Genomic DNA, 23,026 nt, shown 5'->3' on the forward strand with positions numbered 1-23,026 from the left:
CTTCCTACCATGACTCAGGCTTGTCTCCCCTGCTCCAGTCCCTGCTCACAGCCACCATTCCTCTGACACTTTATGCCAGTTCCAAAATTTCCAGTGTGTGGCTCCAGCTGCCTCCTCCTTACCATGGACGTGCAATCCCTTTACACATTGATCCCCCATACTGCTGGTCACAGGCCTCCACTCTGAAAAGAACCATCTCCCATCACTCTCTATCTCCTACCTTCAAGTCAATTTTCTTCCTTGTGAGAACTCCCATCCCCCTCACATCACTCAGGCCTCACACTATTCCCCATTCTCTCACTCCACAACAACCCATCCACCATCCCGAAGTTGTCCTATCTCCTCACTCTTGGCTCCCCCACACATCTCCTCTCCCTCCTCAAATTCACTCATCCCTCCAGTAAAGCAACCCCTTTTAATAATGCCCCACCTCTGTGACACTTCTCCTTCATTTACCCCTCTTCCTCACACTCCCTTCACCCACTCCACACACCATGTTACACCCCACTCCCTGCATGCGCCCACATCAATCACAGTCGCCCCCACCCCTCCCTCTCCTCACCCTTCATAGTCATTCTGTGTCAACATCAAACACACCACTCTCCTGGCTCTTTTACCATCATATCCACTCATCCTCACTCTCCCCTCTCACTCACACTTTCCCTCGTTTTCTCTTCCAGTCGACTCTCGAATAACTCCCCCACCTCACTCCCACTCTCTGACACTCACATGCCCCTGACTCTTCACTCCCCTGTTCTGGACCAGACCAGACCAGATCCCTTCAAAATATTTCAAGAAGGTAGCCCAGACTCTAATATTTCTAGTTGTGTTCAGCAGGTGTACAGTGGCTATTCCGGGAGGGATGCAGCTGGCCCAACCACTCAGTTTTAAACAAAGCAGTAATTATTTACACATGAAGAAAAGAAAACAAAATTTAGAACAATATAACTATTTATAAACCCAATCAACTCGAGCGCAACTTAATGATACTGTTCCAAATATTTGCAACATTCCCATCAACATCCCTTTGGGGATGAAAAAGGAACAATCGAACCCAGGTTCTCACAGGACAGATGTCAGAGAGAGAGAGGATCATCATGGAGCAGTTTCTTTGAGCAGCAGCCTCAGAAAACTGACCGCTTACTAAAACCAAACAAAACCAAAACCAGAATTAAGCTGAGCTGGGAGAATTCCCCTTTCATTGTACAAGTATTTTTTTTAACTTGAAAGCTTTTTAAAGCCTATGGCAATATCGGTATCTATAATCAAATTGGCCCTAAATCCCACACAAACCTGACACGTCGGTACATATGTGGTTACAACCCCTCTGAAAAAAAAACAAGAACTACCGAACATTGTTGAAGGAGCAACAGCATCACACCCCCCACTCATCCCATATTCTCGGCCTTCTCCCACGCATCTCTCTTTCACTCTCGCCTCCCCTATGCCTGATTCTTCTCGTCTGAGTTTGAGTCATCTTCCTCACTTTCATTCCTTTCGGCCTCTCCCTCACCCTCCCTGTCAATTTCCTTCTCCTTTTCCCTGACCCTCTGCCTCTCGCCACCTCAAATCTCATGACCTCACACACAGCCCACCCCCTCACTCTCTCCTCAGTTTCCTTGTCCCTATTCCTCACTGTATTCCCCTTCTGTCTCCAGACAGACCCCACTCTCCTCACACTCCCTCCCCATCTCTCTTCCATGGATCTCACTCTCCACTCACTACCTCGAACCAACACTCCCTCCTGATCAGACACACAACTTTCTCCTGCTCTCATTGTCTCCCTCTGCTGACTCCCCACTCCCATCTCTGACCCTACTCTGTCCTACTCTCCATATCCATCCCCACCTCTCCCACTCCATCTCTGCCCTCCTGCTCATTTTCCATTTACTCAGCCTCCAATCCCGGTCACTCTCCCTTGACCTCATTCTCCTCTTGGATTGTACCTGTCATTAACTGTCCCTTAACTTGACAGACCATGGTCTCACTGCATTCTCCACTCTCCAACCCACTCACCTCCACATTCCCCACACCCATCCATTCCTCTTGATCGTTTACCATTCAGTCCACCCCCACCCTCCAAACTTCACAATTTCCGCTCCCCTCCACCTCACTCTCCCCTCCATCTCAATCTCCAATCCTCGCTCTCCTTCTAACTTCACCTCCCCCTTAACTCTCCAATCTCCCTCCCTATCAATGCCCCCTCACTCGCTCCTGCTCTCCTGTCCCCCCAAATCTCACAGCCCCCTCTTCCTCACTCCTCACACCCTCTCAGCTCACTCTTCCCTCTTCCTCACTATCCTCTTGAGCACTGCTTCCCAATCCAGCCACTATCCCCTCAACTCTCACTCCTGCTCCTCAGATGCAGCCTGACCGGCTGTGCTTTTCCAGCACCCCACACATTGACTCTACATCTGCAATCCTCTCTTTCCCCTTTAATCTCATGTGCTCATCAGTATCACAGGTTCATATCCATTATACTTTCCAGGTTAACCACTCCATTTGGCTGAGTTCCTTAATCTCTGGAAAGAAATGATTATGAGCATTGGAAGGAAGTGTCCGTTGTATCCATGCTATCAGCTGATTTACTTTCTTTCTGAGCCAGTGTCAGTGGGAAGGATCCATTGAACACAGAGACCAGTTTTATGGAGGTGTCTGGGACCTCACGGCATTGATAGGAAATGCACTGCCTCATTTCTCCAGACTCCCTCTGGAAAGAAATATTCCAGAAACAGTTGGGAAACTGCCTGGACTCCAGTGGGAGGTGTCAGTTGTGGTTCAGTGGGAGCGCTCTTCCCTCTGAGTCAGGTCAGGGACATCAAGGCCTGGACAATGATCCAGACGGAGCCTGCTGTGTGGGACTGAGAGGGGACAAGGCAGCTGCACTGCTCACTGGGCTCCAGGTATCTGATGTATTCCTTCCATCACAGAGGACATTGAGAAAATGTGTTATAGTCTTTAAAGTGGCTTCCTATTGTTGTGAAAGGCACTAAATAAATGCAAGAAGCTCAAAAATCCAATCGCTGAAAAGACCGTCTCTGTATCGGCCATCTCTGTATCTGCAGGGCATTTACAATACTTTGTGATTGTGGTTGAGCGATTGCATTGACACAATATAGGGTACGGACCTGGGTCTTCCACCAGATTTCACCAGAAGAGCTGGCAGTGACCATGAAGTCAGTCTGCAGCAGGGTGTAAGCCACAGTGTTTCCCAGGTGTCACCCCCACCTCACTCTCTCTGTCTGTATTCCCACCCAACCCCGACTGGGCAGCATCATATGTACATTCACCCTCCCATCCCAGAATCAATTGCCCTTTCACATTTTAATTATGTTTCTCTTGCAAAATTACAACATTTACCCCTTATTTATAAATATGGTAGCAGAATAAAGACTAATTTATTGAATTGAATTTATTGTCACGCGTACTGTGGCACAGTGAAACACTTTGTCTTGCGAGCAATACAGGCAAATCACAGAGTTAAGTAGCATAGATAGCAATTAATAGGTAAACAGCAGCAAAAACAAAAGAAAACACAGGAACAAGAGAATGGTAAGAGTTTGTGAGTCCATTCAGTATTCTAACAACAGTAGGGTAGAACCTGTTTCCAAACCAGCTGGTGCATGTGTTCAGGCTTCGGTGCCTTCTCCCCAATGGTAGAGGATGGATAAAACATTGCCAGAGTGGGATGGATCTTCGAGAATTCTGGCAGCCTTTTCTCGACAGTGGGCCTGGTAGGTAGATAGATCCTATAGGTGGGAGGTTGGCCTTTGAGATTGTCCAGGCCGAGTTCACGACTCTCTGCAACCATCTCCGATCTTGAATGGTACAGTTGCCAAACCAGGTAGTGATACATTCAGACGGAACACACTCGATGCCACACCTATAAAAATTGGCAAGGGTGTTATTTGTCATGCCAAATTTCCTCAGCTGCCTGAGGAAGAATAGACATTATTGGGTCTTTGTAACCAGTGCGTCCACATGAAGATTCCAGGAAAGCTTCTTGTGGATGACCACTCCACTCGTTCCACCTCTGTGCTGTTACTGTGAAGGGGGGCATCCTGCTGAAAGTCAAGAATGTGTTCCTTGGTTTTGCCTGCACTGAGAGCTAGGTTGTTCTCAGTGCATTATTTTTCCAGGTCTTCTGCCTTCAGTCTTAGTCTGCTCCATTGCCAGCTGAGATTCGACTGACTATGGTGGTGTCATCAGTGAATTTCTAAATGGCATTAGTGTGGTAATTGGTGACGCAGTTATGGGTATACAGCGAGTGTAGTAGGGGGCTGAGTATGCTGCCCAGGGGGTCTCAAATGTTGATCTGTTTGTCTGATAGGCAAATTGGAGTGGATTAAGAGTAGTGGGGAGGGGCTTTATTCCTGATGAAGGGCTTTTGCCCGAAACATCGATTTCGCTGCTCGTTGGATGCTGCCTGAACTGCTGTGTTCTGGTTTCCAGCTGCTGCAGTCGTTGTTTTTACCTAGTTGAATAGCCGGGACCCGTTCCGATTTCCTGTCATCAGTCTCTGAGTATTGCAGTGAAATTCCTCGGGGAAATGCTGAACTGAACGTGTTCACCAGCGCCGGAACATTGAAACTGAAAGCGGTTTGAATCAGGAAGTACTGAGGGTGAACATGGCTTCCAGACAGCAGGGAGAGAGTTGGACCGAGGAGGCAGTTTGTCCCATTTGTCTGGATTTCTTCACCGATCCGGTTACACTGGAGTGTGGACACAACTTCTGCCGCTCCTGTATCACCCAGAGTTGGGAAAAGAAGGAGATAAACTCCTGCCCGGAATGTAGAGAGGAGTTTCCTGAAAGAAACCTCAGGGTAAATCGGGCCTTAGCGAATCTGGCGGAGAAAGCTCGAAAATTAAAGCTGGATCCGAAAGAGCAGGAAAATAAACCTCACTGTGAGAAACATGAGAGAGAACTGGAGCTGTTTTGTGAAACTGACAGGAAATTGATCTGTCTGATTTGTAGAGATTCGCGGGAACACAGAGAGCACCGCTTCCTGCCGATCGATGAGGCTGTTGAAATCTACAAGGTAAACATTGTATATTGTCATCGATATTTCTTTCAGCCAGTTCACACCACTCTCTGAGACGACTGGAGCAGGGAAGCAGAGGCAGTAGCTCGATCTCTGAACCACAACTGCTCTCCTGTAAGGCTATTGTTCTCGGAAATACTTTGGAATGGTTTTGTCACATTTTCAGGAACGAACATTTTATGAATTCAACAGTGGCTCAGTGGTTAGCACTGCTGCCTCACAGCGCCAGGGACCTACCTGGGTTCAATTTCAGTCTCTGGCGACTGTCTGGGTGGAGTTGACACATTCTCCCGGTGTCTGGGTGGGAGGCACGCAGACCTCCCACAGCCGAAATGATGTCCAGCGCAGGTGAACTGGCCACGCTAAGTTGCCCCCAGTGTTAGATGTGTTTGTCAGGGGCAAATGTGGAGAGATGGGTCTGGGTGGGTTACTCTTCGGAGGATTGGTGTGGACTTGTTGGGCCGAAGGGCCTGTTTCCACACGATAGGGAATCTAATCATATCGTTATTTCCCAATTCCAGGATCAACTGAAATCTTCCTTAGATTCTCTCACTGAGAAGAAATCGGCGGTTCTCCAAACGGAACTGACCCAGAAACGGAAGATTTCCGAAGTGAGGGTGAGCTCTCCCTGTGCTGATTTTCTGGGATCTCGGTTAGTTTTGTTCCCTTTACCGCGGGACATTAATGAGGTTTCACATTTCATTTGGTAGGAACAGGCGAGCAGTCTGCAGACCCACATCACATCCGAGTTCACTAAAATGCACCAGATTCTCACTGAGAAAGAGCAGCGTTTACTCAGAGATCTCAGGGAAGAAGAGGAGAGGATTGTAGAACCAATGGAGAAAAACCTTCGAGAGATTCAGGAGAATTTAAATTCTATTGAGGAGGAACTCTCAATTTTACAGAAACAAATGGAACAAAAAGACGAGCTGATGTTTCTGAAGGTGAGGGCTGATATTGCAGATTATTTCTGATAGCTTTCGGACATGATTACAACTGTAAAAATCATAAGGAATTTAATGTAAATAATACTGAACTGATCTTGTGACTGCCCCGACGGCTCTACCGTTGTCTCTGTAGAAGGGTCACTGCTCCCGAAACGTTCACTCTGATTTCTCTCCGCTGATCCTTCCAAACCTGCTGAGACTTTCCAGTAATTTCGGTTTTTTTTTAACTAACCGCTGCCATAATGTCTGCAGATTCTCAGGAATACCGCCATTCTCCAGCGAAAGCGTTGTGATTTTTACATTTGTTTTCGTTATTCTCTCAGTGTTCCCCAACTTTAATTATCTCCTGGAACTCCCATTGTAATCCAATTCCAGTTCCATGTGGAGAGTGTGTGGGTGCGTCTGGGACAGTGGGAGTGTGAGAGTGAGTGTGTCTGTGAGCGGGACTGATGGTGAGTCCCAGTTTATTTCACATTCTGCTCAATCTTCCTTCAAAAATGTACGACTTTACACTTCGGTGTTGCATCTGCTCATTTCAGCAGCCTGTCTGTCTCCTCCTGAAATCTGTTACTGCCATCCTCACTGTTTGTGATTCATTTCTTTTAGGAGGAAGCTGGTCGGAAGAGAAGGTAGGACATGCTCTTTACTGAAACTCTGCCCAGTTTGCTCAGTAACTCGGGGACGGTTTATGAGAGGGTTATTTCCTGGTAATTGTCGTAGGTTTTAAGGGTGATTCATTGGATAACAGTAACTCCGGTTATGGTTCACACGAGTGTTTTTATAACATGAAGCTAATTACAGGCTAGAAACAGGCTTTTATAAAACACTTCTACGATGTTGTAAACAATGACAAGATGCCTGTAAATAATCCAATCTGGTGCTCAGGCTGGAAGTGATCACTGCCCTGATTTGTGTTGTTTGTGTGACTGTGACCTTCCCCCGACCCTGTGAGAGACACAGGGCCCATGTTGCCACAATGGCCATCTCTGTTCCTGCATGGCTCCTGACCAACCCGAGACAGTCAGCGTTTAAAGGGGGAATCATTTTTGTTTATCTTCTAACAACACTAACTCGCACCGTAGCCTTTATAAAGGGTACAATAAATGCAAAATAATGAAAACACACTTTTAATTAGTGTAATGTAATGTTCTGAGGTATTTTAGATGACCATTGGAAATTATAGAAAAGAGTCACTGAGATATTAACACAGATGATTGATGCAGGCTTTAGTGCATTTTAAAGGAGGAAAGAGGAATAGAGAGATGGAGAGGTTCAGGGAGGGAATTCCAGGGCTGAGGGTCTGGGCAGCTGAAGATCCAACCTCCAGTGGGAGGAGTGACTAAAATCAGAGATGGTCAGGAGGTTGGAAGTAAAGGAGCAGGATTCTCAGAGGGTTGTGGGACCCATGGATAACACAGTTGGACGTGAGGCTTTTCGATGTTTCATTTTTTTGTTGCAGTTCCAAAAGCTCTGTTGATAATAGAGCAAGGGGATGGAGGGAATGTTTATCATCTCCATGGTGTGTGATGTCTCAGTCACTGATCTGTTATAGTGACGTGGGTCTTTCTCTCACTCTTGTTGTTTCCAATGCCCTTGCATTATTGAATTCTGTCTGAATCAGTTATAGAGTCATAGTCATAGTGATGTACAGCACAGAAACAGACCCTTTGGCCCAACTTGTCCATGCTGACCATACATCCCAACCTAACCTAATCCCACCTGCCAGCACCTGGTCCATATCCCTCTGAACCCTTCCTACAAATATGCCCATTCAGATGTTAGTTACATTTAGCAATTGTACAGCTTGCACAATTGTACACTTCCTCTGGCAACTTATTCCATACACATACCACCCTCTGCATGAGAAAGTTTCCCCTTATGACTCTTTTATATCTTTCCCATTTCACCCGAAACCTATGTTCTTTAGTTCTGGACTCTCCCACCCCAGGGAAATGACTTTGTCTATTTATCCTATCCATGCCCCTCATGATGTTATAAACCTCTAGCAGATCATCCCCCAGCCTCCGACGCTCCAGGGAAAACAGCCCTAGCCTTTTCAACCTCTCCCCATACCTCAAATCCTCCAAGCCAGGCAACATCCATGTAAATCTTTTCTGAACCCTTTCAAGTTTCACAACATCTTTCCCCTGATAGGAAGGAGAACAGAATTGCACACAGTATTCCAACAGTGGCCTAACCAATCTCCTGTAAAGCCACAACATGACCTCCCAAGTCCTGTACTCAATACTCTGACCAATAAAGGAAAGCATATCAAACACCTTCTTCACTATCCTATCTACCTGCGACTCCACTTTCAAGGAGCTATGAACCGGCATTCCAAGGTCTCATTGTTCAGCAACACTCCCTGTACCATAAAGTGTACAAGTCTTGCTAAAATTTGCTTTCCCAAAATGCAGCACCTGACATTTATCTAATTTATATTCCACTTACCACTTCTCAGCCCTTTGGCCCATCTGATCAAGATCCCGTTGTAATCTGAGGTAACCTTTTTCACTGTCCACTACACCTTCAATATTGGTGTCATCTGCAAACTTACTAACCATACCTCTTATGCTCACATCCAAATCATTTATATAAATGATGAAAAAAAGTGGACCCAGCGCCAATCCTTGTGGCATTCCATTGGTCTCAGGCATCCAGTCTAAAAACAACCCTCCACCACCACCCCTCTGTCTTATACCTTTGAGTCAGTTCTGTATCCAAGTTGTTAGTTCTCCCTGTATTCCGTAACATCTAACCTTGTTAACCAGTCTTCCATGGGGAACCTTGTCGAACACCTTACTGAAGTCCATATCGATCATGTTCACCATTCCGCCCTCATTAATCCTCTTTGTTACTTCTTCAAATAACTCAACCAAGTTTGTGAGAATGATTTCCCATGCACAAAGCCACGTTGACTATCTCTAATCAGTCCTTGCCTTTCCAAATACATGTACATCCAGTCCCTCAGGATTCCCTCCAACAGCTTGTCCACCACCGACATCAGGCTCATTGATCTATTGTTCACTGGCTTGTCCTTAACACCTTTCTTAAATTGTGTCAACACGTTAGCCAACCTCCAGTCTTCCGGCACCTCATTTGTGACTATCGATGATATAAATATCTCAGCAAGAGGCCCAGCAATCACTTCCCTTGCTTCCTACAGAGTGCTCGGGTACACCTGATCAGGTTCTGGGGATTTTTCCACTTTTATGCATTACAAGACATCCAGCACGTCCTCCTCTGTAATATGGACATTTTTCAAGATGTCACCATCTATTTTCCAAAATCCTATAGCTTCCATGTCCTTTTCCATAGTAAATACTGATGCAAAATACTCATTTAGAATCTCCCACATCTCCTGAGGCTCCACACAAAGACTGCTTTGCTCTGCTTTGAGACCACCAATTGTCTCCCTAGTTACCCTCTTGTCCTTAATGTTTTTGTAAAAACCCTTTGGTCCTTAGCACAAGACTATCTCATGTCCCCTTTTTGCCCTCCTGATTTCCCTCTTTAGTATACCCCGATTGCATTTATACTCCTCTAAGGATTCACTCAAAATATCTGTTTATAACTAGCATATGTTTCCATCTTTTTCTTCATCAAACCCTCACTTTCTTTAATCATCCAGCATTCCCTATACCTACCATACTTTCCTATTACCCTAACAGGAACATACTATCTGGTTATAATGATAAGATGAACATTTCACTTTTTAGCTCATTGACTGAAACGTCAACAATGCTGAAAGCTTGAACATTTAAATCATGTCATAAATGTTCTAACAAAGCGGAATTTATAATGTCAACTGTTTAATACTTACAGGATTACTGAGGAGCAGAACCCACTCACAGCTGCTGGTGCCTCTCTATCTCTCAGACAGTTCACCTGCCCTTTATTATGCACAGTCTGGAGAGAAACAATACACACCATTTATCCAGGTAAACATGTGTATTCATTTTCCTGATGATAAGTGCAGTTGCACAGGGGCTCTGAGGCCCCTGCTTATATTTTCACATCACGAGTTATTCATTCTGGTAGACTATCCCTGACAACATTATCATTCCTGTGGGTGCATTTGGACAAGTGCCTGAAGCTCTCAGCCCTGTGTGTCAGAGCAGTGAAGGGTTCTGGCTAACCAGAGGAACAGAGCACAGCAACAGGATTTCTATAGGAGACTGAGGTGGCTCCATCTGGAGTGACATTGGAGGAACAGTTTTTATCATAATAAAAAGGAAGACATGGAAACATAAAATAACTAGTGTTAACAGTCACCTACCTGATTGGGATTGTGGAGACACAAAAACCGAAGTTGCTTGAAAAGCTCAGCAGGTCTGGCAGCGTCTATGGAGAGAAATCAGAGTTAACATTTTGGATTGATCGACCCTTCTTAAGAACTGATGCAAGCTTGGAAAAGTTGGTTTATATGCAGAGGATCGGGGGAGGGGAGGGAATACGGAGTAAAGGAAAGGTGGGGATAGAACCCAAAGAGAGAGAACAGCAGTTAGACAGACAAAGGAGTGGATAATGATCTGGGTAGCCAGGTGCATAGCTATTAATGGAGACTGTTAGTGGCCAACATTAGTTCGTGTGCAATGTCAGACTATGTGAGAGCAAGGCCTGGTATGTTGGGTGGGGCACTAGGACATGGGAGAACTCATACCCTAAAATTATTGAACTTTGATACTAATTCCAGACGGCTGAAGGGTCCAAAAGCAGAAAATGAGCACTTCAGCAAGCCGGAGATAGAGATGTCGGCCAGGGAACAGGGTTGTGTGTTAAAGTGGCAGGTAACGGGAAGTTCAGGGTCTTTTTGTGGGCAGAAAGGAGATGTTTTTCAAAGTGGTCATCCAGTCTCCGCTTTGTTTCCCCAAGGTGGAGGAGACTACATTGTGATCAGTGAATGCAGTAGACTAGATTGTGGCAAGTGCAGGTGAAGTATTTCTTCACCTGGAAGGTATGTTTGAGGTTTTGGATACTGAGGTGGGAGGAAGTAAATTGGCAGGTGTTACACCTTCAGCGGTTGCATGGGAAGGTGCCATGAGGCTTTGAGTGGGTGTTGGGAGTGAAGGAATAGTGCACCAGGGTGTCTCGGAGTGAATATACCCTGCAGAAGGTGGATAAGGGAGGGGAGGGCAGGGGAATATATGTCTGGTCGTGTCATCATGCTGGAGGTGGTGGAAATTGTAGCTAATGATCCTCTAGACGTGGGTGTTGGTGGGATGTGAGATAAGGACAAAGGAAAGCCTCTGGCTGTTGTGGGAAGGAAGAGGGGATGAGGGTGGAAGTGTGGGAGATGGTCAGATCCAGTTAGGGGCCCTGTCAACAACAGTGCTGGGGAATACTTGATTGAGCAAGAAAGTGGACATCTTGGAGGCTGCCTTGTCAAAGTTGGCATCATCCAAAAAAATGTGATGGAAATGGAAGGACTGGGAGAATGGAGTGGAGTCTTTGCAGGAAGCAGGGTGTGAGGATATGCAGCCCAGGTGACTGTGGAGTCAGTGACTTTATAATGGATATTGGTGGCCTGTCTATTCCCAGAAATGGAAACTGGGATGTGGAGGAAGGGAATGGAGGAATCTGAGATGGACCAGGTGAAGGTGAGAGTGGGGTGGAAGTAGGAATTGATAACCTTTTCTAATTCCAGACAAGAGAGGGAGGCAACATTAATGTTATCATCTATATACCAGAGAAAGAGTTGTGGCTGGGGGCTGATATAGACTGGATCAAGCATGTTCCACGTACTCCACAAGGAGACAGGAATAACTAGGGCCCATGTGGGTCCCCATAACCACCTGATCTGAAGAAAATGAGGGGCGTTAAAAGAGCAGTTGTTCAGGGTGAGAATGAGCTCAGCCAAGGGGAGGAGGGTGGTAGTGGGGTGTGGTTGGTTCAGGCCTTTGTTCCAGGAAGAAGTGGAGAGCCCTGAAACCAACCTGTTGGGGGATGGAGGTGTAGAGGCACTGCACATCCATGGTAAAGAGGAAGTGATCAGCAGGCTTCATAACAAAGTCCGGGTTGGATCTGAGAGCACTGTCTCCAAGCTGACAGCCCACCACCCCCACACAGCTCACTTCTACTTCCTTCCCAAATTCACAACCAAACTCATTGTTTCTGCCTGCTCCTGCCCCACAGAATTCATCAATTCCTACCTTGACTCAGTCTTTTCTACGTGGTCCAGTCACTATCCACATATTTTGATTCATTGAACGCTTAATGCCAGTTTCAGAATTTCAAGTTTGCACTTTCCAGCGTTCCCCTCATCTCCACCTCCATCTAGCCTCCATCCCCCACCAGGATAGTCTCCGGGCTCTCCACTTTTTCCTGAAAGCCTGAACCATCTCCATTCCTCCTTCGATTGGCTGAGCTCATCCTCACCCTGAACAAGTTCCCTTTTCACTCCCTTCATTTTGCTTAGGTCAGAGGGGTGACCATGGGTACCTGCATGGGCACTGGTTGTGCCTGTCTCTTTGTGGGGTATGTTGAACATTCCTGCTCTATTCCTATTCTGGCCCTCACCCAGATCTCTTCCTCCGATATATCGCTGACATCATCAGTGCTGCTTCCCTCTCTTGTCAAGAATTCAAAATATTTTTCGATTTCACTTCCATTGGGCTCTCCCCTTCGCCTGGTCTATCTATGACTTCTCCCTTCCTCAAATCTCTGTTTCCATTTCTGGGAATACACTAGCCACCAATATCCATTATCTTCCCAGCGACCCCCACAGTTACCTGGACTCTCCATCCTTGCACCATGCTTCCTGTAAATACTCCATTCCATTCTCCCAGTCCCTATGTCTCCATCACATTTGTTCCAATGGTGCCACCCAGGGAACCCTCAAAATTTCCACCTTCTTCAACCGAGGATTCCTCAGCACTGTTAATGTCAGAGCTCTCAACTGGGTCAAAACTATCTACTGCATTACAACTCTCACCCCCTCCCTTCCCTCCTGCAACAGTGATAGTGTGTCTTGTCCTTATCTACCATCCTACTAGCATCCACAGCCACAAGATCATCAGCCACCACTTCCACCATGGAAGTGGACAGTTACTTTTGAAAGATCCTGGCTACTCCCAACATCCCTCCCACAGTCTCTTGCAGATTCTCTTGCAAAGCTAAAGACGTAACATCTGTCCGTTTACCTCCTCCCTCCTCAGTGAGCAAGCATCCTAAAGTACCTGCCAGGTGAAGCAGCACTTTACTTCCATTCCATACAATCTCGACTGCTGTATTCCCTGCTCACAATGTGGTCTCCTCCACAGTGGGGAAACAAGGAGAAGAGTGCGTGATCACTATACAGAATACATGCGTTGTGTTTTTTTTGGCAAAAAAAAAGACACTGAGCTTCCAGTTGCCTGCCACTTTAACCCACCACCCTGGTCCCTGGCCAATATCTCTGTCTCAGGCCTGTTGCAGTTGCTCCAGCAATGCTCAGCACAGGCTGGAAGAAAAGCACCTCATTTTCCACGTGGGGACACTACAGTCTCCCGGATACAATATGATTCAATAACTTTAAGGCCTGAGCTCTCCCATGTACTTTCCTCAACCCACACAGCCAGCCCTGTTAACACAGACCTGAAGAAAGTAAGGTCTGCAGTTGCTGGAAGTCAGAGTTGATAGAATGTAGATCTGGAAAAGCACAGCAGGTCCGACGGCATTGGAGGAGCAAGAAAATCAACATTTCTGGCCAGGGTCATTCATCATGACTCACCAGTCTGACCACTTATTATTACAGAGTCTGCTATTACACACCACCCACTGTGATCCATTAACAGGGTCCATTAACAGCTATTCACCCTCCAAATCTGATCATTATCCACTCCTTTGTCAAACTGCTCTTCTCTCTCTTTGGGCTCCATCCCCAACAGTTATTTACTCCTTCTCCCCTCCCTGCCATCCTATCTTCTGTACATAAACCATCACTTTTCGACCTACCATCAGTTCTGAGGAAGAGTTACTCAATCCTATACATTAACTCTAATTTCTCTCCATAGATGCTGCCAGACTTACTGACTGTGTTAAATGCCTATCTGTTTAAACTTGTCACATGTTAAACAAGACAGAGATACTTGTATACTTCCATAAGAAAGCATGAAAAGCCAGTTTGCAGCTGGTGAGTCTGTTAGAATCAGAGGATCCCTCCAATGTGGAAGCAGGCCATTCAGCCTATCAAGTCCACAACGACCTTCTGACCAGCATCCCAGCCAACTCCCACTATATTTATGTCAGCTTTCCAAGGGTTCGGAGTGTGAGAAGGTGATGGGTGGTCCTGGAAGATGTACAGGCGACTGGAAAGTTGCTATCACTTCCAGGTAAGGGAAGGGTCTGATTTGGGATGTTAGGAATATGAGGGGAAATGGAAATCAAAAAAGCAATGAATCACCAGATGAATACTTAACTCAACCCCTGGTAATGGAAAAATAATTACAGAAGTGAGTATGATAAATCAAATTGTGTTCAAATATCACCCATATGCCCACAGTATAACACCCAAAGAGCTTCCGAACTATTGAAGTGTGTTTGTGGAATATTCTCTTTTGAAATGTAGGAAATGAGTGAATCAATCTGGGAACAAAGTTAAAAATCACACTATATCAGGCTATAGTCCAACAGGTTGAATTGGAAGCACTAGCGTTTAGAGCGCCGCTCCTTCATCAGGACAACCACCTGATGTACACCCCGTCCAACATCAGCATCTCCAAATCCATCTGGGAAGAGTGAAGTCACAGGAACATTGTTGGGATGATGAGAAAGTCATCAGTTTTAGTGATATTGTTTGTGATGGAAACGTTCAGTGACAGCAAGGGAACTTATACATTGTATTATTTCTAATAACAATGCAGGAGATTATTAAAAAGGTTCTCAAAGGTAGTAATATCTGGATTACTCCTGGTATCACTCGGTCGCAACAGTAGGAATAGGAGGGCAGATTCATGTGTGACCAAGGAGCTGATGTAAAGAACAAGGATTTACATTTTGAACCATTGGAATCTTTTCTGGGGTAGAAGTGAGGAGTATAAGAAGTATGGGTTACATCTATACTAAAAGGAGACTTGCTAGTGCGGCTTTGGAGGGTTTAGACTAGTGAGGGCTGGAGGCATGTTGATGGCACCCAAAGAGATAGTGAGAACAGAAATAAGACTGAGGCTGGTGCAGTAGAGAAAGGGAGCAACTTAAATATTCAAGGTAGGCAGGACAATGGCAGAGAATGAGGTAAGATTGAGAAATGAAACTGCATTAATTTTAATGTAAGAGGCCTGACAGCTAAGGCAGATGCACCTAGGGCATGGTCGGGAGCATTCGACTGGGATATCATAGTTATTAGCAATGAAACATGGACAGGAGTAGTACTGGCTGATTGGAGGGAAGCAAGTATTAGATTAGATTACTTTTTAGATTAGATTACTTACAGTGTGGAAACAGGCCCTTCGGCCCAACAAGTCCACACCGACCCGCCGAAGCGCAACCCACCCATACCCTTACACTTACCCCTTACCTAACACTACGGGCAATTTAGCATGGCCAATTCACCTGACCCGCACATCTTTGGACTGTGGGAGGAAACCGGAGCACCCGGAGGAAACCCACGCAGACACGGGGAGAACGTGCAAACTCCACACAGTCAGTCGCCTGAGGCAGGAATTGAACCCGGGTCTCTGGCGCTGTGAGGCAGCAGTGCTAACCACTGTGCCACCGTGCCGCCCTGTGTTGTTCCCCTGTTCATAGAAAGGGAATAGAGAAACCCCTGAGAATTACAGGCCAGTCAGTCTTATGTTTATGTTAAGCAAGGTACTGGAAAGGATTCTGAGAGATGGGATTTATGACTACTTGGAAAAACATAGGTTGATTAAACGTAGTCACCATGGCTTTCTGAGGTGCTGGTCACTCATCACAAACCTGAATGAGTTCTTTGAGGACGGGATGAGACAAGATGATGAAGGTCAAGCAGTGAATGTGATGTATATGGATTTCAGTAAGGCATTTGATAAGGTTCCCCACGGTAGGGTCATTCACAAAGCTAGGAGAGATGGGTTACAGGCAAATGTGACTGCCCGGATACAGAATTGGTTGGCTGAAAGAAGACGTTGCGGATGGAAAGTATTCCACCTGGAGGTCGGTGACGAGTGGTGTCCACAGGGATCTGTTTGTGGGCCTCTGCTCCTTTTAGTTTTTATAAATGACTAGGATGAAGAAGTGGAAGTGTAGCCTAGTAAGTTTGCTGATGACACAAAGGGTGTGGTGTTGTAGGTAGTGTCAAGAGCTGTTGCAGGCTACAACACGACATTGACAGGATGCAGAGCTGGGCTCAGAAGTAGCAAATGGAGTTCAACCTGGATAAATGTGAAGTGATTCATTTTGGAAGGTCAACTTTGAATGCAGAATACAAGATTTAAGACAGGATTCTTGGCATTTTGGGGGAACAGTGGGATCTTGGATCGATGTACATAAATCCCTCAAAGTTGCCACCCAACTTGATAGGATTGTTAAGAAGGCATATGGTGTTTTGCCTTTTATTAACCAGGGGATTGTATTTAAGAGCTGTGAGGTTTTGCTGCAACTCTATAAAACCCTGGTTCGATCACACTTGGAATATTGTGTGTAGTTCTGATCACCTCATTATAGGAAGGATGTAGATGCTTTAGAGAGGGTGCAGAGGAGCTTTACAGGATGCTGCCTGAATTCGAAGGCTTGTCTTATGAAGAGGGATTGCATGAACTCGGGTTTTTCACACTGAAGAGAATAAAGAAGGGAGGTGACTTGATAGAGTTGTACAATGTAATGAGAGGCATAGACAGAGTTTTGAGAAGATTTGTAGCTCAGGTTGAGGTTCTGGACACAGGTTCGCTTGCTGAGCTGGGAGGTTCATTTCCAGATGTTTCGTCACCCTACTTGGTAACATCTTCAGTGGGTCTCAGGAGAAGCCTCTTATTATGAGAAGCAAAAATTTGGAATAAATGGATTTTTTTTGCAAATGGCAGCCAGTGACTAGTGGGGTGTTGCAGAGATCATCAGCTTTTCACAAAACCAGTGATTTAGATAAGAACTGTAATGGTGCCAAAATTTGCAGATGACAAATTTGGATGTAGTTCACTCGCTGAGCTGGGCGGTTCATTCCCAGACGTTTCATCACCCTGCTAAGTAACATCTTCAGTGGGTCTCAGGTGAAGCAGTGTACATGATTCCTGCTTTCTATTTATATGTTGTCTTTCTTTGGGTTGGTGATGTCATTTCCTGCGGTGATGTCATTTCCTGTCCTTTTCTCAGGGGTTGGTACATGGGGTCTAACTGGATGTGTTTGTTGATAGAGTTCTGGTTGGTATGCCATAATTCTAGGAATTCTCGTTCGCATCTCTGTCTGGCTTGTCCAAAGATGGATGTGTTTTCACAGTCGAACTGGTATCCTTCCTTTTCTGTATGTAAGCATACTAGTGAGAGAGGGTCATATCGTTTTGTGGCTAGTTGGTGTTCATGTATCCTGGTGGCTAGTTTTCTGTCTGTTTGTCAAATGTAGTGTTTGTTACAGTTCTTGCACAGTACTTTGTAAATGACATTAGTTTTGCTTGTTGGCTGTATAGGGTCTTTCAAGTACATTAGCTGCTGTTTTAGTGTGTTGGTGTGTTTGTGGGCTACCATGATGCCAAGGGGTCTGAGAAGTCTGGTAGTCATTTCTGAGTTATCTTTGGTGAAGAGGAGAGTGGCTAGGGTTTCTGTTTTGTCTGCTTGTTTGGATTTGTTCCTGAGAAATTGGTGGACTGTGTTCATTGGGTACCCATTCTTTTTGAATACACAGTATAGGTGATTTTCCTCTGCCATGCATAGCTCCTCTGTACTGCAGTGTGTGTTGGGCCATTGAAATAATGTTCCGATGTAGCTTTGTTTGTGGATATTGGAATGATTGCTTCTGTATTCAATATTTAGTCCTTCTGTGTTGTTTTCCTGTAGACGCTGGTTTGAAGTTGCCCATTGGCTGTTCACTCTACTGTGATGTCTTGGAATAGCAGTTTGTTGTTGTTTTCCTCCTCTTTCGTGAATTTTATGCCAATAAGGGTATTATTAATGGTCTTGAAGGTTTCCTCTAATTTGTTTTGTTTAGTGATGACAAAGGTGTCATCCACCTAGCGGACCCAAAGCTCCCCCACTCACCTATTGTACTCTATGCTAATTTCTCTCCACCCCCACCCTCCTCTAGCTTATCTCTCCACGCTTCATGCTCTCTGCCTGTATTCCTGATGAAGGACTTTTGCCCGAAACGTCGATTTTACTGCTCCTCAGATGCTGCCTGAACTGCTGTGCTCTTCCAGCACCACTAATCCAGAACCTTCCTTTGAAACCCCCATCCTACACTCCCCTCATCTTGACTCTTCTCTCCCCCTGCACAGACTACACAACATTCTTAAGTTCATTCACCTCTAGAATCCACACAAGGCCTTATTTTGCACTCACATGTATTAATTCTCTGTCCTCTTCATACATCCTTATATATCCTGTCACTCCCTGCCACTCGCTCTCCTCTCCCACTCACTCTTCCCTTCCCTGGCCAAAAGGAACCTCCCTTTCCTTCTTCTCCTCATTCACCGTATCTCCATCTTTCGACCTTCCCACTCACTCTCCCGATCTCCAAACCTCAAATGACCACTTATTTTGGAGACCTCCTGTTGTCACCCTCCCATTCTGTACTATCACTCACTCTCCCCTGCAGCATCCCAAACAGTCCCCTCCACTCACATAACACCACATCCTCTCCCATATCCTTGCTCAGCTTGCAATCATTCCCTCCTCCATCACTTACTCCATTTCTTCACTCTTCCATTCCCTGTCCTGGGGTTAAATACCTCCCCACATTTCCTCCTCGTCTACAGATGCCCCCCCCTCAGTGAACTCTTCTTTGCAACTGCAACCTCAGTCTACCCGTCCCTCAGTCTCCCCACTCCCTTGCTGCACATCACTCCTGCCTCTCCTCACTATTCCCATTCCCACACCCTCACAGCACCTCATTCATCCCTTTTCTTTTGCATTTACCAACCCCTGTGCCAATCTCCCTTTCCCCTCACCCTCCTGCTCCCTTCCTCTTGTTATTGAACCTCTCATGATCACTTTCCCTTACACTCACCACCTCTTTTATTCCCTTCCTCTCACTTTCCCTTTCTCATTTCATCACCGTCACTCTCCTACTCACTCTCCCCTCCTAATCTGTCTCTTCCTCCTGGACCTAGCCATCTCCCCTCCCAGTGCATGCCCCATCTCTCTCTCTCCCTCATTCTGCCCGCTCCCTCACAATACCCTCCCCCACCCTGTTCATACCGTTCATTCTCACGAAACTCTTCACTCTCCCCCCACTTCTCCCCTCCCCCACCATCTGACACTCCCCTATGCTGTCCCACACCCCCTTATGCTCACTCTCCTTCCCCACCCCTTAGTACTTTTTCTCCCTCCACTTCTGGCACACTCTCTGTCCCCCGTTCCCACCCTCCCTAACACACTCTAACCTTTGCCACTACCATCACACTTTCCATCCACACAATCCCGCCCTTCTTCTCCCCACTCCACCTGGCTCCCCAGGTGATCCTCTCCCGAGGGATACCCCTTCAAATGGCTCTCACCTGAGCACTCAACCCTCCCATTGCTCAACTTCTTCTGAGCTCCTCATTCTCCACCTCTCTCTCTGTCATACTGCCCCTTCACTCGGCCCTCCTCCTTTGCTGAAGAAGGGCTCATCCCCGAAATGTCGACTCTCCTGTTCCTTGGATGCTGCCTGACCTGCTGCGCTTTTCCAGCAACACATTTTCAGCGCTCCTCTCTCTCTACCTCTCCTCACTTTCCACCCTTTATCCCACATCTCCTCACTCTCCCCTTCTCTTAAACCTTCCCCTCCCCCCTGCGATAGGGTTATGGTTAGGGTTCTGATTTTTCCTGTACATTTCATTTCCCAACGCATACCCCTGCAAATGAGCCCTCTCATCTCCCTCACTCCTCCCTCCCCACCCCTCCACCTTACCTGTTCTTCCTACTCATTCCAGCACTATCATCACTCACTGCACTCTCTGTCTCTCCCTCCCCTTTCCCTGTCCTTCCCCTTCCTCAAACTCCCTTTTTCCAGATTCGCCTTATCTCTCCTTCACTCCCATCCTCTCCAACGCTGAACCCCTCCCTTCCTGCTCCCCTCTCTCTCCCTCTCTCTCTGACGGTGTTATTTGATCTCTCCCCCAGCTCCAGCCTCTCTGACTCTGGATCCGAACACAGCACATCCCCGGCTCATTCTGTCTGAGGACCGGACCAGTGTGAGACTCGGAGACAAATGGCAGCGGCTCCCTGACTCCCCGGAGAGATTTGATTCCTGTCTCTGTGTCCTGGGATCAGAGGGATTCACATCAGGGAGACATTACTGGGAGGTGGAGGTGGGGGAGAAGACCTGGTGGTATCTGGGAGTGGCCCGAGAGTCTGTGATGAGGAAAGAGGGGACCATCCTGAGCCCGGAGACTGGATTCTGGATTGTGAGGCTGTTTCCCGGATGCCGTTATTTTGCCGCCACCTCCCCCTCACGGACCCCCCTCTCCCCGAGTGTGAATCCCCGGAAGATCGGGGTTTTCCTGGACTATGAGGGTGGACAGGTGTCATTTTACAATGCGGACACCATGTCCCATCTCCACACTTTCACCCACACTTTCACTGAGAGGCTCTTTCCCTTCTTCTATCCGGGAGAGAATGAAGGCGGGAAAAACTCCGCCCCGCTGACAATCTGCGGGATTAAAGGGCACTGACAGATCCATCCCATAATTTCACCCCGTCCCCCTGCTTCCTGCCAGCTGTAAACTGTTGGGGGTCAGTCTCAGTCTGGGGGAGAGGAGGAGAGGGGAGAGAAGAAACAAATAGAAGCTCAGTTGTAGAGAGGGACTGACTGGGTAGAATGAGCTGTGAGCTGCAGGAACCCGGGGACCTTCCTGCCTGTAATGTTACTCCACAGGCGGGAGGTGGCGCTACATGACGGTGTTGGAGATGAATCAGTCAGTGAGTCTCAGACTGGGCTCAGGGGAGTCTTTCCAGGGGGGACACCAAATCATTGCCCTGCAGGGTCAGGGGACTGGGCTCAATCAAAATAAACATTTCAGACTGATCTTCTTTAGACTTCCATCATGTGTCAGTAATGTACATGATTTAATAACATAGCGAGACTGGTTTTGTTTTGTTCAGGTTTATAACTATTCTCCAGAATTTTGCTGCTCTTTCATAAAATTGGAAAATTTGAAAACCTCAGATTTGAAAGTGATGGGTGAACTGATCATTTATGTCATAATCAGATAATATTTAACCATGTTTGAAAGCGTTCAGCTGGTACAAACTGCAATGTAGTTGGAATTACAGTAATCACTTGTCCCTGAGTTATTATCTATCATCATTATCTGCACTGAGATAATCCTTATGTCAGCCCAATGAAAATGTATGTTTGATAAAAATCATTAATTACTCGAGCACTCTGTGCGCGGAACCAATTCAGATTTTGACAATGTTAACGTTTATGTAATTATAATTTATATTGGAGGGCAATATCAAATTTGAAAGTACTTTCTTCAATCAAATCAACATCTGTGATTCTCTAGAGTGTAAGGAAGGCTTTTTTTTTAAAAAAAATACTTCATCAATAAATCCAAGAGAGTAAACCTGTTAATATTGTACTTGTCAATTTCTCCAGAATATGTATCCTTATACCTTGCATTCCAATTTCGTCTGGATTATTTTGAAAATCACTATTTCAAGTCACTGGAGTGTTAGCTGCCTGGAAATTATCCCACTTTTACTCTGGACCTTCAGTCATTGCTACCTTCATTTGGGTCTTAGAATCAGAGATTGATAGAGTCCTACACTACAGAGAGAGGCCCAAACTGGCCAACCAAATGGTCTATCCACGCTAACCTCATTTCCCTGCACTTGTCCCATATCCTTCTAAACATTTCCTATTTCTCCAAGTTTCTTTGAAATGCTGGTAATGCACCCGTCTGAACCACTTCACTGTCAGCTTATTCTGTATGCAATCCACCCTCTCTGTCAAATCATTGCCCCTTTTTATTCTTTTTCCGCTATCTGGAAACTGATGTCCTCTCTTCCTTGATTCTGCAACCCTGGGTAAAAAACTGAATGCATTCATCCTATCCATGCCTCTCATGAACCTATTCACTTCTGTAAGATTTCCCCCTCAGTCCGTCTCCTTCTGTCTAAAGAAAAAAAGTCTGCATGTGTCCAACCTTTCTCTATAACTCAGACCATTGAGTCCAGGCAACATCCTTGTAAAAGTCTTCTGCACTCTTTCTAGTTTAATAACATCCTTCCTACAGCAAGGAGACCAAAACTGTACCCAATACTCCAAGTGCAAGTACAAGGTAGGACAAATAATTTTAACTGCATTTATTTCAATGCAAGGGGACTAACAGTGAAGGCAGATGAACTCAGGGCATGGTGACGAACATGGGACTGGGATATTATAGCAATTACGGAAACATGGCTCAGGGATGGGCACGACTGGCAGCTGAATGTTCCAAGATACAAATGTTACAGGAAGGATAATAGAAAGGGAGGCAAGAGAGGAGGGGAAGTGGCAAAATAAGGCATAGCATTGCAGCTTTTTTAAGGGAGGATATTCCTGGAAATACATTCAGGGAAGTTATTTGGGTGGAACTGAGAAATAAGAAAGGGATGATCACCTGATTCGGATTGTATATTGACCCCCCAATAGTCAGAGGGAAATTAAGAAACAAACTTGTAAGGAGATTTCAGCTATCTGTCAGAATAATAGGGTAGTAATGGTAGAGAATTTTAACTTTCCAAACATCGACTGGGACTGCCATAGTGTTAAAGGTTTAGATGGAGAGGAATCTCTTAAGTGTGTTCAGGACAATTATCTGATTCAGAATGTGGATATACCTACAGGATGTTGGGGATAATCTGCTATCGGGGTACCTACATTGGGGCTAGGGAGGGGAGCACCATTATTAAAGCAGACACTGTCAGGTACCAGCTAAAACACAGCCATGTAAAGTAAACCCA

General features: G+C 46.0%; 1 protein-coding gene across 1 annotated transcript; it reads left to right on the forward strand.

The window, feature by feature from the left end:
* The first annotated feature begins 4,528 nt into the window (after positions 1-4,528).
* Positions 4,529-21,550, forward strand: LOC132832964 (zinc-binding protein A33-like). The gene is made up of 6 exons (XM_060851211.1): positions 4,529-5,039; positions 5,564-5,659; positions 5,753-5,986; positions 6,596-6,618; positions 9,815-9,930; positions 20,198-21,550. The coding sequence occupies exons 1-6, from the start codon at positions 4,629-4,631 to the stop codon at positions 20,746-20,748; spliced, it is 1,431 nt and encodes a 476-aa protein (XP_060707194.1). The 5' UTR covers positions 4,529-4,628; the 3' UTR covers positions 20,749-21,550.
* Positions 21,551-23,026: the final 1,476 nt, after the last annotated feature.

This window comes from Hemiscyllium ocellatum, chromosome 35 (genome assembly GCF_020745735.1).
Source record: "Hemiscyllium ocellatum isolate sHemOce1 chromosome 35, sHemOce1.pat.X.cur, whole genome shotgun sequence".
Lineage (NCBI taxonomy): Eukaryota > Metazoa > Chordata > Chondrichthyes > Orectolobiformes > Hemiscylliidae > Hemiscyllium > Hemiscyllium ocellatum.